General features: G+C 39.9%; 2 protein-coding genes across 5 annotated transcripts in view; one reads left to right on the top strand and one right to left on the bottom strand.

Annotated features, from left to right (window-relative positions):
* Nucleotides 1-786: 786 nt before the first annotated feature.
* CBR4 (carbonyl reductase 4) lies at nucleotides 787-8,214 on the bottom strand. Of its 4 annotated transcripts, none has more exons than XM_057419246.1 (6): nucleotides 8,143-8,214; nucleotides 5,375-5,516; nucleotides 4,711-4,831; nucleotides 4,110-4,246; nucleotides 3,351-3,485; nucleotides 787-1,978 (listed from the first exon to the last, which is right to left on the bottom strand). In XM_057419246.1, the coding sequence occupies exons 2-6, from the start codon at nucleotides 5,514-5,516 to the stop codon at nucleotides 1,800-1,802; spliced, it is 714 nt and encodes a 237-aa protein (XP_057275229.1). In that variant the 5' UTR covers nucleotides 8,143-8,214; the 3' UTR covers nucleotides 787-1,799. The 4 variants fall into 4 exon arrangements, with proteins under 4 accessions (XP_057275229.1, XP_057275228.1, XP_057275230.1 ...); XM_057419245.1 differs by lacking the exon at nucleotides 8,143-8,214 and adding an exon at nucleotides 8,055-8,101; XM_057419247.1 differs by lacking the exon at nucleotides 8,143-8,214 and adding an exon at nucleotides 6,250-6,327 and having other exon boundaries at nucleotides 4,711-4,828.
* Nucleotides 8,215-8,221: 7 nt separating this feature from the next.
* The window catches only part of CLCN3 (chloride voltage-gated channel 3), a 214,988-nt gene continuing 206,163 nt past the window's right edge, over nucleotides 8,222-17,046 (top strand). The window contains exon 1 of the mRNA XM_057419238.1: nucleotides 8,222-8,232. The gene's annotated coding sequence lies outside the window, so the exon portion shown is untranslated. The remainder of the gene's footprint in view (nucleotides 8,233-17,046) is intronic.

The following is a 17,046-nucleotide window of genomic DNA, read 5'->3' on the forward strand; positions in this document are numbered from 1 at the left end:
TGTCACACAGGCTTTGCTTACAACACACTAAGGACAGGTATGGGCAGCAGCCAAGTTACTGACATATTACCACTCAACTAGTAAAAACAGGAGTACCAGCTGCCTTTCCCCACCTTTTTCTGAAGGCACCTCCAGTGCCTTTCAAAAAGAATCCATCTATTCTCTGACCAATTCTATTAAAGAGAAATATAATTAGCAATTACATTCTTGGTGCAAAGACAGCTTTGTGTCAGCAAACAACATCAGCAACAAACACCACCTCTCTACAAAGAGATAACAGTAAGATAAGGACTGCTGGAAGGACTACTTTAGTGGTGTTTTATATTCCAAAGTCGTAACACAACCAAATGTAAAATCCCCTGAAAACACAACCATTCCTTATACTATTTCTCAATACATACCTGCGAGAAGCTTGAACATGCACTGTTTTCTGGCCCAAAGACAAGATTTCTCAGCAGCACAAAGGAAGAAAATAACAGACTTTAAAAAGACACAAAGTTATCATCAATGGTATCTCTTCTTTCTGTACTTTGGTTTGTGCCAAGATGGGAAGCAATTTCGAAACCTGAATCAACATCTGGATCATCATGCAATGAACACTGGAGCTAAAAAGTGAAGGTCCTAAACCACATTCATAGTTTTCTTCAGAGATGATGAAAGCATCAATTATCAAGAATTACTTGATCTCAATAGAAAAGCCTGAGGTCAACTTTTTGGTAATTTTTCAGGAAAGGAGAAACAGTCAGAATCATTTACAGCTGAATAATTACTCTGCTTCAAAAGCTGTTTTGAATAAAATAAATGGCTATTTTATTGACTATACATACATATTAAAAAGCATCAACACAACAGTTGAGCTGAGTGCTCAAGAAGATACACAGCAAAACATCTTGACTCCACACTTTGAAGTGATATGTGTTTTTTAAACATCTACTGAGTCACTGAAAATTCTTTTGTGCAGCAAAGTCTGCAGCTGTATTGCTCACACCAGTGCATGTGCAGATCAAACTCAGAATATTACAGAAATCAGCAACTCCAACAATGAAGCAACAGTCCTTCAACGTATATAAACACACACAAGGGCTACTGGATTGAGTGCTATACATACATTCAAGAAAGGGATCAAGCAGGTTTTGTCTTTATAAAAGCATACTGCATATAATTAAATGTCCTAAAGGCAATGCAGGTATACTTAAGAACCAGAAGTTCACGGCTTTGTAGTGTTAGCTACAGACAAACAAAAACTCAAAGGAAACTTTGTAGGGACTAGCTGAAGAGAATAAAAAATTATGCCGTTTGCAGTCTTTGCCCTACATGAAGAGCTTGATGCAATCACATGTGCCAACCAATAAACATGCCTCCACGCTCTATTAACTTTAATGTAACATGATCATTTGAATAAAATCTCCACTTTATCCCAAATTCAGAATATGACTTCATGAAAATATAGCGCTTTAAAAAAGTATCAGCATGTTACTTAAAACTATCACCATAGTAAAAAAACAGATCTTTTTCAAATTGTTACATACACAATTGCCTTGTGAAATCACAGCCTTGTCCTCACAGAACTTTCTTTCCAGGCTCTCTCCTTTTACCGCACACACAGACTTCATAATACCAAATGAACTCTTTCAGGTAGCTGAATATACACACTGGACTTTAACACTGCTGAATTTCTCTTCCGGCTAAGTAATGTCAAGTCAATTACATACATCAATCTTCAGCTGATTTTCACCCCTCTCACTTTGATCAATATAGATACGTATATTACCAAAGTCAGTTCTTATTGAAGGTAGTATTTAAGTCATAAGCTGCAAGCCCCCATCTACAACTAGAATACTCCCTGTAACATAAGGGGTCTCTAGAAGAAAGACAACAGCTTGTGCAACTTCATGAGGCTCTCCAAATCTTCCAAGGAGAATTGCTTGCTTCAACTGATCTTCTTCCAAATGAGCAGTCATCTCTGTGCGAATAAAGCCTATGACAGGAGAGAGATCTGAAGAGTTACCTAACCTTCAACTAAAATTCTTCAGTGGATTTTCCCCAGAATGCTCCAAAGTGAAATGTACTACCAGGATTCAGCACCACCTACCATTCTTCAAAGTCAGTCCACATCATTTTATGGCTAAGACCAGTTTTTTACCTAACTATTAAAATGTCTTCTGTTTTTGGGAGCACTGATGTAATAATCAAAAAACACAGATCCATAAAAGTCTTTTGGTTTTGGGGTTTGGGTTTTTTGTTTTGTTTAAAAATGGGTAACTAAAATTGGGTCCCAAGCCCATATTTAGTATCACTTTTCTGAAAGATAAAATACACTCATTTCACCAAAACATTCTCAATAAAAATGCAAGTATGGAATCTCTGGAAAAAAAAAACAAAACACAACAAAAAAAACAAAACCTACAGCTTGCAAGTGTTTCCGTTATATTTTAGAACTTACAACAGCATTTGAATAATTTCTATTATAGCACTCATTTGAAGAATATTTCTTGACATTTTTAAAGGACATTTCTGTCCTTTGAATTTTCAGTTACCTGAGATTCAGTTTTGTCTGCTGCACTTCATGAAGAAGTGCATGAAGAGCTGATTTTACCTGCTTTCTTGCTGCCACCAAGAAGGTAAAGTCTCCATTTTGCTTTCCACTGCACAACTCTGCCCCTTTATGATGGCTCTGGACCCTTCAGTGAGCTGCTCAACTCACTAAACAATGAAGACTTATTCCTGCCTTAGTACACAAGCTAACCTGGTTTATGTAGCGGCCTGAAAGGCATCAGAGGTACCACAGCAGAATACACAGCTGTGAGTGGAAAAAGTCAGAAAAAGACAGAAAAGGTTTTTCCTTATGGGTGGCAATTTGCTTTGACTAGATCATCTTGTGAAACCACAGCCTTGTCCTCACAGAACTTTCTTTCCAGACTCTCACTACAGGGAGAGACAGGGATGCTTTCATGCCAGCTTCTCATGGTCTTTCATGACTCTCTAATAACGTATAAGCATTCCCTAGCAAGAGATGAAGGCAGTTGCCTATAATTAGTTCTAATCCTTCCATTGGCAAGGACGGCAGGTTTTGAAGGAGGAACAAAGAAAAAAGACATTTATTGTGTAATATGGATAGAGGAACAGGTAGACACTCTTCCAAATTTCTCAGTGCTACCTTAAAAAGACTGAGGGTTTTGTGAAAGAATGTATTATACTTTAAACTTATAACAATACATTAAAAACGTTTATTTTCAAAAGCTGATAAAAATAATAGCAATTTGTCTTAAGTTGCTTTCAGAGTACAGCAAATATCCAGCAGTCTTGATGTAAGGAAACAGTCAAGGATGTAGGAATCCCCCAAAACTTACCTGGAGCGACCACATTGACTCGAATTTGCTTTTTCGCTACTTCTTTAGCAAGGGATCGTGAAAATCCAACTAATCCTGCTTTGGTAGCACTATATACACTTTGACCAGAGTTGCCTTTAAGTCCTACAACACTGCCTAGAAATAAACATCAAAAAGAAGATTAAATTACTAATTTGAAATCTCATACTAGCTTCATCATTTTAGTTTTATATTTGGAATGGAAAATGAGATTACAAGAAAAGGAATTAAAAGTACATTACTAAATGTACTTTATAGCCTACTGCTGGCATAAGCAAATCCCTCAATTATCTGTGATTTTTGTGGAATCCATATATCTTATGCTGACAGGCACCAGGAGAGGAAGATGAAATGCATCCTAAAAAATATCCTTACACAGGAGAAAAAAAAAAAACAAAAAAACAGAAAGAAACCAACTGTACCTATTTATTTGACTCTTAGCTACTGACTAGCAGCTGGTAGATTTAGCTATCGAAAGAGATGATAAAGAATGGTAACATTTTTTTTTCATTCAATAAAATGTGATCTCTGAGGCATTTATTACTGAAACAAGATGGTTTTACATTTAGAAGTTGCTGAAATTACACAAAAGAATAAACATTCATAAAGAAATGCTAAATACAGAATGTATAATTACAAAGAAAATAAGTCAATTGCAACAAGTGTCATTTTAATATGCTACACGTGCTAAGCCTTCCTAGAAAACTAGTTCATAGAATTCAACTCAGATAAGGAGCTTACCTATATTGACAATAGCACCTCCCTGTTGCTTAATCATGTTTTTTACAGCAGCTTTGCATGTCAACATTGTTCCCAAAAGGTTAGTGTTAATCTGGGCTACCATATCTTCAGGCTTGGTTCTCAGCAACAAACCATCCCTGACAAACAGACAAAAGAAATCCAGAAAGAACTCACTGTGCAACCCCAATGATCACATTTACTCATAATAAAATATGACTGATGAATGGAGTATCAACGGGGATTTATACGGTTCTATACATTCTAGCATTCAAAATTGTGACACTGCAAGAAAAAAGCTAGCTGTGCTTCTGGTAACAAAGCCTCCTCTGCAGAGTGGTATCAAACATTGTTTTGGATTATTTCAGGGGGAAGAAAGGGAAGAAAGAAGAACTGAGGGGGAACTCAAACTCAGAATGCAGGAACTACAGTGAAACTTGTATCTTAGATGTCATTACTGTCATCAGGAACAAAACATCAGTGAGCACTTCATGCTGTTTTCAGATGTAGTTATTAACAACACATTACGTGCAAAGGCCCTTAGCACTTTACAATAAGAAGCTGTCATCTAGAGTTACATATAATCTTGTAATGAGTAACTAACCTGTTGATCCCAGCTGCATTAACCAAGTAGTTAATAGGACCTAAATTCCTCTGCATCTCCTCAAAAGCATTTTGGACTTCTTGTTCACTGGATACATCGCACTTAATTGCCAGATGCCCTGCTATATTGAAATAAAGGCACATCATGGTAATAGGTCAAGACGGTATGTTGCTCCTAAACCTCCTTCAGAATTTATCAACTCAATTGCAAAACCAGATGTTGAACTAGTTATAACTTGAGGAACCTATTTAATCTCCAGAGAATTAAATACAGACAATTTTTAAGTATTTATTAGTTATGTGACAATTCCTTGTTTTAAACTTTTGGCCTTTTGAAATCAGAAGTTCAGCATGAGCAGATTGGTCTCAGTTCTGGCTTGGTCAGAAGCCAAGGATGACTCAATTCATACCACCTCCCTGTTGTCACCTTGAACAATTCCTTTCATCTTACGATCTGAATCTTGTGGATAGAACAGGCAACATACTTCACTTTCCCAATGAACGCTGCAAAAACAAAATTGTACAGCTTTTCTTCCAAATTCCTCAACCTTTATTTGCCTTTTCATCTCATTAAACGATGAGGTTTATTTAATGACTTATGACTTTTACAACTTGCCCAAGCACCGAACAGTGAATAAATAACTGCAAAGCAGCAGCACACTTACCACCAAGACTATGTGCAGTGGCCTGAGCTACTTCCAGATTTCGACCAATAATCGCCAGGTGGCAGCCTTTCTGTGCCAGTAATTCTGCGACAGCTTTTCCTATTCCCCGGGATCCTCCAAAAATGGCGCAAACCTTTCCCATCTGCAAAAATAATTCACAAGTTATTTATTTATTGCAAATAAACCATGAATTCCAGGTCAGTATAGCAAGGGAATAACCACTGTTCCTGTCAACATTACAGCCTTTACTAGTTTGTAGCACTCTGTAATATCAGATTATAGAATTATTGATGTGTTAATTTCTATTCACCAGAAAATAAATACTTGAACTAAATAAGACACTACTTCTACAAAATGCAATTTAATTCTTAACGATTTATGAACTACTTACAAAATTATGTGTGCAACCTAATATTTCAATAGAACAGAATGGTTTGTGTTGGAAAGGACCTCAAAGGTCATGTAGCTCCAACCCCCTGCCATGAGCAGGGACACCAATACTAGCATTATGGTAACTTAACAGGTTGATGAAATATATGATTTATATATCTAAATGCCATAATCTATCATTCAGAAGTTTATTCAAAGCCCCGTAAAAGTTATAATTGTACTGTTCTTGCAAACACTATTACTACACTACAGTCATTTAGCCTCAACATCTCACTCCACCCTAAGTATCTGTGCTGGACATCCACACTGCAAACATTACCGAGCATGACTTGATACTACTGTATTTACACAAATTTACACAATGTTGTATTATTTAATACTAAGTTACATTATATTATGTTTTACCACTAGCCCCAGGTTTGTTTCTGCCTTTGAAGAAAAAAAAGAAAAAAAGCTTTTTGAAATGTGAAAGGATTCTGAAGTACCTCACTTAGATGTTTAGGAAGGAGTGCAAGAAGAAAGTACTTCTGTAGAATGATCTTTTACCCTGCAACCAATAGAAACCAATCAGCTGTTCTGGGATTTTCTGAGGAGCCAGAGGCAAAATCCAAGCACTGGTAATGACTCTCTTTTCCATACATTTGAATAAACCCTTTTTTAACCTAATTATTCTTTGTTTCCATAACATCCTGAGGCAATGAGTTTCATTATTTGTGGAAAAGTACTTCCTTTTGTTCTTAATTTACTGATTAGATACTGTTACACATTTCTCATATCATCCCCTTACTGTCCATAACTTAAGAGGCTACTCTTCTGTATTATATCATCCCCTCATGTCCTACTTCAGGTCTATTTAGTTACTCTTTCAGATATGGAAGCCATTCTGTACCTCACTAAAGACTGTTCAAGCTCTTAATCCTGCCAACCTACCTGTTGCCTTAATTAGGCCTATTATACTCTTTCTGATATGTGATAACCAGCAGAGCACAGAGTGTTAAGCATACAAGGGCACCATCAGCTCATGCAATGGCATAATGATTTTTGGTCTCCTGTGACAGGACCTCAAAGGTCCTTTTCTGTAACAATGGACAGGTGTTTGTCTGCTTCCACTGGCAAACTGAAATCTCCTTCCTAAGAGCAGTAAGAGGATTAAATACCTGCATCTCAGGTGGTGGCCCTTTTGATAGAACACATACAAAAAAATATCCTGTGTGAAGACAATTCCTTAGTGACAAAAACGGGCACCACTCCCTCACCAGAAAGACTAGTCTTCTGGCTTGTCTTTGCTAGATAGCTAAACTGCAAGAGATGAATCAAGAGGGTTTGCACCCCTGTAACTACAGCTCCTACTGCCTTAGCAGACTAAAGGCACAATCAACCAACCTATGTTTTATTGAGAATTTCTCTTCTTAGAAACAACGTCTCAGTCTGTGTTCTCCATCATAACTGAGCTCTTCTTTTCCAGAACTGCCACAATGGCTCTAGGAAGCTCTTGCCTACTCATTGCAGCAAAGCTGTACTAAGATTTCCTCCTTCATATTTTGTTCTTACCAGCATTGGGCACACCTACTCTCTTATCTGAAACACGGAATAATATAGATTAGGAGGGATCTCTGGAAGTCATCTTGTCTAACTCCTCCACCCACAACCAATGTCAAGTGAACCATCTTATGCTGTTTATAAATGCTGACAGACCTAAATATGTATTTTCTGAATAATTCTGAACATGCTCAGCTACACAGGACCCAAAAAGCTGCCTGTGGGAAGAAAGCTTCTTTAAAACCTGTCATTCTATCCTTCCGGGTCCCTTTGAGGAGGGGAAAAACCTTATGGATTCTACTCTCAGAAAGTCAAGTCCTTTCTGCATTAACCAGGTATGTACACGGAGAGCATAAGGCCTGCTTCCAACACTGCACTACACAATGTGTTTACGCACTGAGGAGCCATACAGGTTCTTCGGAGCTGTGACTTAGGAGAAACAAACTGCACCCGCAGTAACGGTACTATATTCCTCGGTCAAAGAAAGGTGGAGAAACATCAAGTGCCCTTTGAGCACCATGCTCTTCCAGGTCGCCTCACAGAGCACACAAAAACCTGTACCACCTGTGTCTTCTTCGGCCGTTTTCTTTCACAACACTTTGACCCGTGCCCGGGCCGCCTGCCGCCCACCCCTGCGCGCCCTCGGCCGCCTCAGCCCGCCTCACACTGCCCCTCCAGGGCACCGCCCCAGCCTCCACACTCTCACTGAACCTTTCCTTCCTCCTGCCCCGTCTCGTGGGCTCCCACCAACCTCCTCCGACCCAGGGCCGCACTCCTGGCCCTCCCCGACCGAAGCTCCTCCCGCCTGAAGGCCACCACCCCTGCGGCTCCGCTCCCACCACCGCGTTTGCGCGGCCTCAGCACGGCTCCGGTCCCGCTGCCGGCGCGTCTCGGCCCTCGGGTTCAAGGCGCGGTGCACGCCGGGACGCGTAGTCAGTACGCCGCGCCGGTGCCACGGTGGCAAGGCGGCTGGGGGTGGTGTCCGCCTCCCGGCACTCGCAAAGCGCCGGCGCGCTTCCCACCGTCCCCGCAGTGGGGAAGGTGGTGCGGCACAGCAGTCTGAGGGAAAAACAGCTTTAGGCGTATTTCAATTTACCGCCTGGTTTCTGAGAGGCTTTGTGTTTGCGTTCTGCCCCAGTTCGGCTCGGTTCTGAGCTCAGCACAGGCGGCACGAGCGTACGGAATGATGTACAGAAACCACCCGTCTGCAGAAGCCGCTACTGGTGTAGCTGCTGGAGAGGGTGCCTAGAGGTGCTGGCCCCCATCGTGCACTCTCCCAGGCGCGTACTCGCTGCATAGGGCATATGCTGGCATTACACTCTGGAGAGGAAGATGCACACGGGCAGGCCCACTGCCATGGCTTTGGCCCTGTGTATGCCTCCCTTCTCACGGCTCACAGAGGGACAAGGCCTTATGCTTTCATTTTACCCTTAGATGAGACATAATTTACTGTGATGGTGGAGAGGCCCTGGCACAGGTTGCCCAGAGAAGCTGTGGCTGCCCTATCCCTGGCAGAGTTCAAGGCCAAGTTGGATGGGGCTCGGAACAACCTGGTCTAGTGTGAGGTGTCCCTGCCCATGGCAAGGCGGTTGGAACTAGATGATCTTTAAGGTCATTTCCAACCCAAACTATTCTGTGAGTTTTAAAATGTGTTTTACTTCTAGGTACCCGAGCAGCATCTGTCTAACTTGTACTGTCCACCTGTACCACACTTCATGCCTACCCGCAGTGTTCATTGCCAGAATTTATATGGGGCACAAAGTAGCTGCCTTACTCTGAACTGGAGCTTTCTGTCCCCTCCTTGTTTCCCCCTTCATGTACAAAGAGGTGTTTCATGTGTAGACACATACAAATGGATGAATGAGGATTTTGTCTCCACTTTTCACATTTCCTTGCCCCCAAATCGCTCGTATCTTGGGTGAGGCATCACTACACCAGTAGAGTTAAATCAGAAACACTTAAAGGGTAGATAAACCCAAAATACAAAACACCTGTGAGTTCCCATTTCTAAAAGAAGCTTCATGATACGCAATTAAACTAATGCAAACACCTGCTATGTTTTAACAGTTATACTGTTAACATTTATGTCTGATGATAAGCCGGAGGGGTTTCTGTGGACTCAAGTCACACACAATGGGTAAATTTTCACCTTAGAAATAATAGTAAAGCCCATCACAATTGTGTATGGGAGTACACTTTTGAATTACCTTTGTTTGTTTTCTGAGAGAGAGAAATACTATTAACAGGTTCCACAGAGTAACAAGTGTCCAAATAACACTGAACTTTCTGCGAGCTCAGTGGGAGCATAACCTCGTACAGTTCAGGCTTGAAGGCTGCTATTCAGGATTTCAGATTATAAATGGTTCCAGGGGAGCTGTAGAAAGTTTAATAACATTACCTGTATTTGTGTAGGATTCTTTTTCCATGGATCATTATGTACGTGCAGAAGGAAAAGGAGATTTAGGCATTGCTAAACAGATGAACATCTGTAAGAAAAAAAGAAAAAGCCTTTCAGAAAAGCTGTTATACAAAATTAGCTTCCTTTAGAAAGTATATTTATATGTATATTGCAAGCTGGTTCTGTTTTCAAAAGAGTAAATGGGATTTTATGACCCAATGGCATTTCAGAATAGGACATATTCTGAAAAGCCAGAGGTCCCAGTGGTTGAATAAGGGAAGGCATAGAGAGCTGAGACTGTGGCTCAGAATATTCTCTCACTCAGACTTTTGCTTTCTAGCATAGCTAAGGAACAGGATTCACAGGGAAAATTATGGCTTTTTCTTCAGGTGATACACATAAGCAAAGTAACACAAAAGGGAAAAAATTACCCTCAGTGATACAGCGTGTTTTCTGAAGATGCAGATACTCCAGAGGGAGTAACTGTGAGCACCATATTGTATGAGGACAGCAGCAGGCATATTTTATGTGAAAATTTTGTTAGTAATTATGACTTTAACCTATTTGTGACCTGTGTTCTCATCCAGAGACATGACCCATCCTGGTAAGAGATACAGAAAAGCTGGTCATTGCTGTATGGTTAGGACTTTGCTGACACAGGGTAAGCTCAAATTTCACTGTATTTTTTCTTTAAACTGTTCTAGAGTTGACAAAGTAAAATCTTCTTTTCAAGACTCCGAATCTTGTCAATTAACTTGTTTTTAAAACAAGCAAAACAAGCTGTCTGTTCATTCCTTGGCCAAAGTGACATTAGCTTTTTTTTCCAGATGCTTGGTTAAATCATGAGATCAGATGGTCTAAGCAGATTTCATCTGAGCCAGTTTATTCACACTGATTTCCCATTAAAGCAAGATGAGCTAGTGGAGCTCAAGAGAGAAACCAGTGTCATACTGAGTACCTCCCCTTTCTGGGGGACAGTAGGCAATACATGAACTTGATCTGATAGAACTGCCCCATCCATCATGTCCAGAGCTGTAACAGCTAGTTCAATGCTGGCCATTATTATTCCTGTCTTTGCTTTAATGTGGAATTACAAGCTAACAATTGTACAGCTCTATGTGACCACATATACACACATTTGGAACCTGTTCATAATACACAAAATCATACAGCTGTCTTTCCTGAAGCCTAATGCATTCGGGCGTTAAAAACACTCTTCCTAAGAGAGTTTTCATTCTTCTACACAACTGCGATACTGCTTTCAAGTAAATATTTCTCTATTAACAGGGGAAAACCACAATATCCTCAAACAGGAAAGGATGTTTAATGTATCTAAAAGCAGAAAATGCAAATCAAAGAATAACATCACAAAACAGGGGCCACTAGCCATTTCTGTAACTGAGATCCCCTGTATCCGCTATCTGGGTTTTGGATTTGAGGCTAGATTTACAAAGGAATTTGGTGCTAATCATTAACCACATTGGTGCCCAAAACTGTGGTCTCTTAAATTTCCTCCAAAAGTCACACATGAAAGAGTAATGCCACTCAGAGGTCCAGCACCATTTTCACCCTGATCCCTATACTGCTTGTGAAAGCATACCTACCATGTTATATGGGTTTTGCATAAGGCCTGAGACAAAGCAGCTGGAGAACTGGCTGTGTGTGTGGGTCAGTCCCATTTTAAACAAAAGCCTGCTGTCTGGAGCACTTGGTTAAAAGAAAACCTCTTTTCAAATCTTCTGTCTTACTGGAAATGTGGTCACTAACTACAGTTTCTCACAATTGAATAAGACTCTCATAACCGTCAATGTGAAGTGGTTTCAGTTTATAGAAACAACTACAAAAAATTAAAGTGAGCCACAGAAACTTGACACTACAGCCAGATGATTACTGTCCAGAGATGTAAGAGCCTGGGGATTAAGCATCTATTAAAATCCACAGTTCAGTCAAGAAACTATTCTGCTTTTCAACAGGCATATTAAAAATGACCTCTCTCGGTTGAGTGTGGTGATGAGGGCATGTATATGGGATGCGGGAGTCACAGACTTTGAACAGAATTAAGCCAGTGAAGAGTTTAAGAGGTTTCCTTCTTCACCTCTAGCAAGCTCCTCTAGACTATAGAAGAACAACATCATCAGGGCTCCTCATGATTTTCTAGTTTGCCTGGGCAGCTTAGTACTGAAGTTACTGACTGCTCCTGTCAAGCCTAAATCACCCCCTTCTTCAGAAATGAATTTGGGGATATGCATTGGGGAAAATCAGGTCTAGTAACTAATTATACATATATATGTATCTATATATATACACACAGACATTGTACCTACCTCAGCCTTCTAGGCAAGTGATACAAAGCCTGAGATGAACTCCTGAGGAAAAAACAACCACCTAGTTGTATTACAGAAAAAAACTCCTCTCTCCTCCCAGTATTTTGCAACTTGGCAGACTTTTCCAAGCCACACCAGTTCAGATATTTAAGGGTCCGATGACCACACTTTTACATTTATTTCTTTTTATGACCCTGCATTCTGTTTTGTTTTTCTAGGCAACTCAAAATCTGTGCTGTATTTGTTCTTCTGTTGTAAGAGCGAACTTTTCATGCCAACATGAAGTTGTCTGTATAATATAGACATACTTTTTCAATAAACATGTGGGCAAACTTTTTGCTGTTAACAAACTTATTCCCAGTACCCCTTTGAAAAGTCTTTCCTCTAAAAAACCCTCCCAAGACAGAACAAAACAAAGCTCTCAGAAGCTTGCGCAGGTTACCTAATGTTTTCTTATCCTCCTAGCTAAACAGGTTTTCCCACTACTAGTATTATTTCACACTTCAGTGTGAGGCCCCTGTTTAAGTTAGCACTGTCACTGAACTGCTGGTGTTTTTAGTGAGAAGTCAGGCATCACAGAGGCAACAGAGAGAAGCTTGTATTATTGCTGCTTAATCAGTTGCTAAAATCATAGAATTATAGAACAGCCAGTGTTGGAAAGGACCTCAAGATCATCCAGTTCCAACCCCCCTGCCATGGACAGGGACACCTCACACCTGCTGGGCCGGCCTGGGTTGGTTTTGGTCTGATAAATGCACGCGTCCCCGGAGGTCGGCGCTCATTGGCATGTATTAGATCTAGAATTAACCACAGTTATCCAATGAGCAGGAGAGGAGCAACCAAAGGAACCATAACTGATTTAATGAGCCATTCGCAGTTTCACTGTACCACCATGTGTACTTAGACATGCATGGCTTAAGCTTTGAGACATTTCACTTCCATTGCAACCCTGCAGCACCTTACACATTAAAAGAAAACAACCCCACCATCACCCAAAACCACCACCACCCAAAAGCATCTTCCAAGAAACATTCTATCACCCATTTAGCCTCTGTCTACAACTCCAGTCTGATCACAGGCTTTGGCCACTCCTACTGTGTATCAACAGACTTTGGACCAAACAGATGGAGCAAAGATCTCAGCATCTCTCAAAATTGCTTGCTGCCCTTCATACATCTGACTCCTCATGTAAGTGCTGCACTGTCATGGAGCTTATCAGTGTTTAGGTTGTAAGTACTGAGCTCCCAAGCCAGAGAGGACTGGGAACAAGGAAGAAGTAGAAAAGCTCAGCTATTCAGGAAATAAACTTACCACTTTCTGTACAGTCCCTCTTAGAGAAACAGCTTTTTAAAACAGCAGAGAGCTTCACACAGAGCAATCATCATCTCCCAGCAAGGTAATTTGGAAAAGAAGCAAAACTGACACCACCACAGAAGGACACGTCTCACTCACAGCTGTCTCCACTGACCATTTTGTCTAGAAAGGATATTTTTTGTGTATTGAGTATTTTGTAAGCACTAATAATATCCACTGGAAGTCTGGTACAAGAGTTCTGCAGAAGTGTTTGAACACTCATGACTGAATAACCTTCCCCCTCTTCTCTTAGAGGCAGTTTATTAATTGTATATCATATAGAAGCAGTCTCAGGAACAGCATTTAAAAATAGCTAAATGCCATTTATAAATAAGTCCAGGGTCTTGCATGATGTGTTTTTATTTCGTTTATCAATGCAGTCTTAAATTCCCTATTCTGCCTTACATAGTCTCACCCCTACTGCCATTCACTACCTACTTATATAAGCTGCAAAGCAAGATCCATGGCCAATCATTTCAATAATCAATTTATCCCGTAAAAAAGAATGTTTAGCTATTACTGCAGTTGCTGATGGGGAGAAAAGAGTTTTTGAGAAGTATTCCTCAGCAAAGGCAACTGGATTTAAGCTCCTAAGCATACAGAAAACTGCTCTCAGCATTAGGACCAACAGAAAAAATTCTAGCTAGCCAAAATTTCCTTTGCATTATGATAGAGAAAGTGTCAAGGTTTTCCTGCTGCAACATACCACTACTCAGAGTCTCAGGTTTTGAATCGCCACAAATGGTACAGGCAAGTCCAAACAGTTGCCTGCTTTAGTCTTGTGATGCAGTCTTCTGAAAATTTACTCCATTTATTCATATCTACATTTACTGTCTTAAAGTTTGCTTTGCTGGGGAAAGAGAAGAAAGTGGCTTTTGGGGAAAAGATAACAGGGGAAGAGGGCAAAATCAGAAAGAAGGAGGGGGGTTAAAGATGGAAAGATTCTACCTAATGATTTGGACTGAACTCATTAGGGTAAGGAAATTCAACTAAAGGCCTATACTTCAGGAATAGAAAACCACAGTTAATAAGCAACATGAGCTGGTCCTTCACCTCCCTTCTCATGAGAAGCTCAAAGAACTTCTAGAAAGTCTTTATTTTAAAAACACAGTAATTAGCCTCCAGGAAGTAGCAGGCCTGAGACACATGGAAGTGAAATACTTCCATGATTCCTCCTAGTGTCTACTGTGAAATTTGCAACATCCATGAAAAGGAAGAGACCAAAAGCTATTTGAAGCAGGAAACTGAAGGCATATCCTCAAGTGTTAAACCATTTCTATAGCCTCACCTGTTTTAGCATATGTTCATTATGTGACCATGAATATGTTTTCAAGGTTAGCCCTAATGAGGCACAAATTTACTGAGTACAGGAATACCAACTTAATGTAGCACATCTACTTACTGACAGAGCAGCAAGTCAAGGGACTGTGTAGTCATCCCCCCATAACTGCAAATAGCTGTGATCCTAAACATAAGGACTTACACTGGCAAAACTACAGCTGATGATGTGCCAGCAATGAGTGTTGAATGCAGTCCATAATAAATGGCAACTGTGATAGTGACAATCAGTCATATCTCAGAGACTGCTCACCTCCTTTATCTTCACCGACACTACAGGAAATGTCAAAACCAATATTCTTTACAGCTGTTACCCATTTTGCAGCCTGAAACACATACAGTAATACTTGGAGAGCTTTCAAGGAACTCAATTCCCAGCATTCAATTTTCTCTATCAGATTGTCCAAAATAAATCTAGTTTCTTATCGCATCTCCTCACAGAAATACTTTGCTGTCATTTCATCCTGCTTATGTACTTAACTGAGTAACTGAAGACTTCATCTCCTTGTGACATACAGAAGCCCTTACTGTTATTAATGTCCTTCCAATAAAGTAGTAAATCATAGTAATACTCAATCAGCTGCTTAATGAGGTAGGAATTAGGTTATTAAAGATGAAAAGAGGCATTTTTAGATCACTGCTTATGCTATTTTTTAATTTATCACAGTGAATGGTTTCTTTCAAGTATTATCAGAAGCAATTAGCATCCTTCGACAGAATTAACTACTGCTCGTGCCAGGCTATGTCAGATCACGTAATATTTGATTATATAAAATGCATACCTTATTTCAACAGTTTTGTTTTTTAATCATTCCTCATAGGTTTTGACTTTTAAGGGCATAGTTTATGATAAGATTCTAGTACAAATCAAAATTCTGAGTTCTTTCTAAGAGGTCTGGTAACCACTCCTGCCTGACCACACACAGGTAACAGTGCGCCTTGCAGAAACCCAGGATGGCACAAGCTACTGTCCCTAAAATCCAGAAGGGACTTCTGTTATGAATCCTATATGGTTATTCTATAGAAAAGATAATTAAGTAATTACTCAAAGGTGGAAAAAAAAGAAAAAAGCAAAAAAGCCCTAACTGTTTAGGAGATCAACCTAGACGATGAGTATTTTACACACTATAACTATATTGGCTACGAAAATGCAAAAGTGATGAACAACTCTCCTGATTCAAAGCCACATGATGCAGGCTGATACAGCTGTAGGGTGCTATAGGAGCCTGTTTTGAGTTTCTTTTTTCCAGAACAGGGAAAATTCACATATATATTTTAAGAACAATTTTTTTGGTTTTATCCTCACTTGCATAAATCTTCTCTCAAAGATTATGTATTCTTTCTATGCTGAACATAGAGAATATACTGTGTTCTGCATATTGCAGTGGCAGCAGCTTGTCCACAGCTTGCCTGCTGTGGACAAGCTCCCCTTTCTATCAGAGTTCACCCTCTCTTTATCTAGTTTGTACACATCGTGTTTTTTCTTGACAAAAGATACACTGTCCCTCCCCTCATCCAAATTCTTTCAACAAACACAAAACTCTTACACTATCATTGCTTGAGTAGGGTACTTTTTTTGTTGTTCTGAGGAGCACTGAAAAATAAAACCAAAACCAAAATTTAGGAATGAAGTACTTTTGCCCATGTTTGAAATCATTTTAAAGAAAAGCTAGAGGTTAACTTTTCAGAGAGTTATTTAACTGAAACACTGGATATTCTGAGAGGATTCAAACTAGTATTTCCCTCCTAATTTTTGCAGTTTAACTACTGAACTGGAGAAGATGCTGAAGTACAAACCAAGATTTTATCTAAGACCCTGCTATTTTCCCAAAGCCAGATAGCTGGCATCTTGTCCCAGAAGAGTCTCTTCAGCAAGAGGTTCATTAGGCATGACCTTTTAAGCTGTACCTGCAGCTCCAGCAATCTTAACCAGAACATTCTTTTCCTTATTCTACATGGTTATTCCCTTTGTGTTTTTCTCTCTTTCTAGTAGACAAAAGGAGAAGGAATGCTTCTCTTTCCATCTTACAGGAAAAAGTCATCTTTACTGTCTCCAGCCATAGCCTTTTCCATGTTGCTGACAGGCTGAAGATTGTCAAGCAAAGCTGCCTGAATCTGGACTTCAGTGTCTATCATTGTATAATACCCCACTGCATCATGCATTTCCACTTGGATCATAATTATTTTAGGCAACCTATCCAAGTGGGTAACATTTCTGCTGAGTGTGCAGTGTTTACATAGCATAATTCATTTCTGTTTACTTCATTGAATCATTGTTGAATTTGAGGATGCCTTTCATAAACAATTATTCTGCTCTAATAGTAACAAGT

Source organism: Pezoporus wallicus, unplaced genomic scaffold, assembly GCF_028554395.1.
Source record: "Pezoporus wallicus isolate ANWC-B61680 ecotype Strahan unplaced genomic scaffold, APGP_CSIRO_Pwel_v1 contig_2384, whole genome shotgun sequence".
NCBI classification, from domain to species: domain Eukaryota; kingdom Metazoa; phylum Chordata; class Aves; order Psittaciformes; family Psittacidae; genus Pezoporus; species Pezoporus wallicus.

Coding starts and splice junctions, on each gene's coding strand:
- CBR4 (XM_057419246.1), bottom strand. CDS start 5,516: ATGGGAAAGGTTTGCGCCATTTTTGGAGGATCCCGGGGAATAGGAAAA. Junction 4,832..5,374: donor CACTGCACATAGTCTTGGTG/GTAAGTGTGCTG, acceptor ATTTCAATATAG/CAGGGCATCTGGCAATTAAG. Junction 3,486..4,109: donor AGGTGCTATTGTCAATATAG/GTAAGCTCCTTA, acceptor GTTTATTTCTAG/GCAGTGTTGTAGGACTTAAA.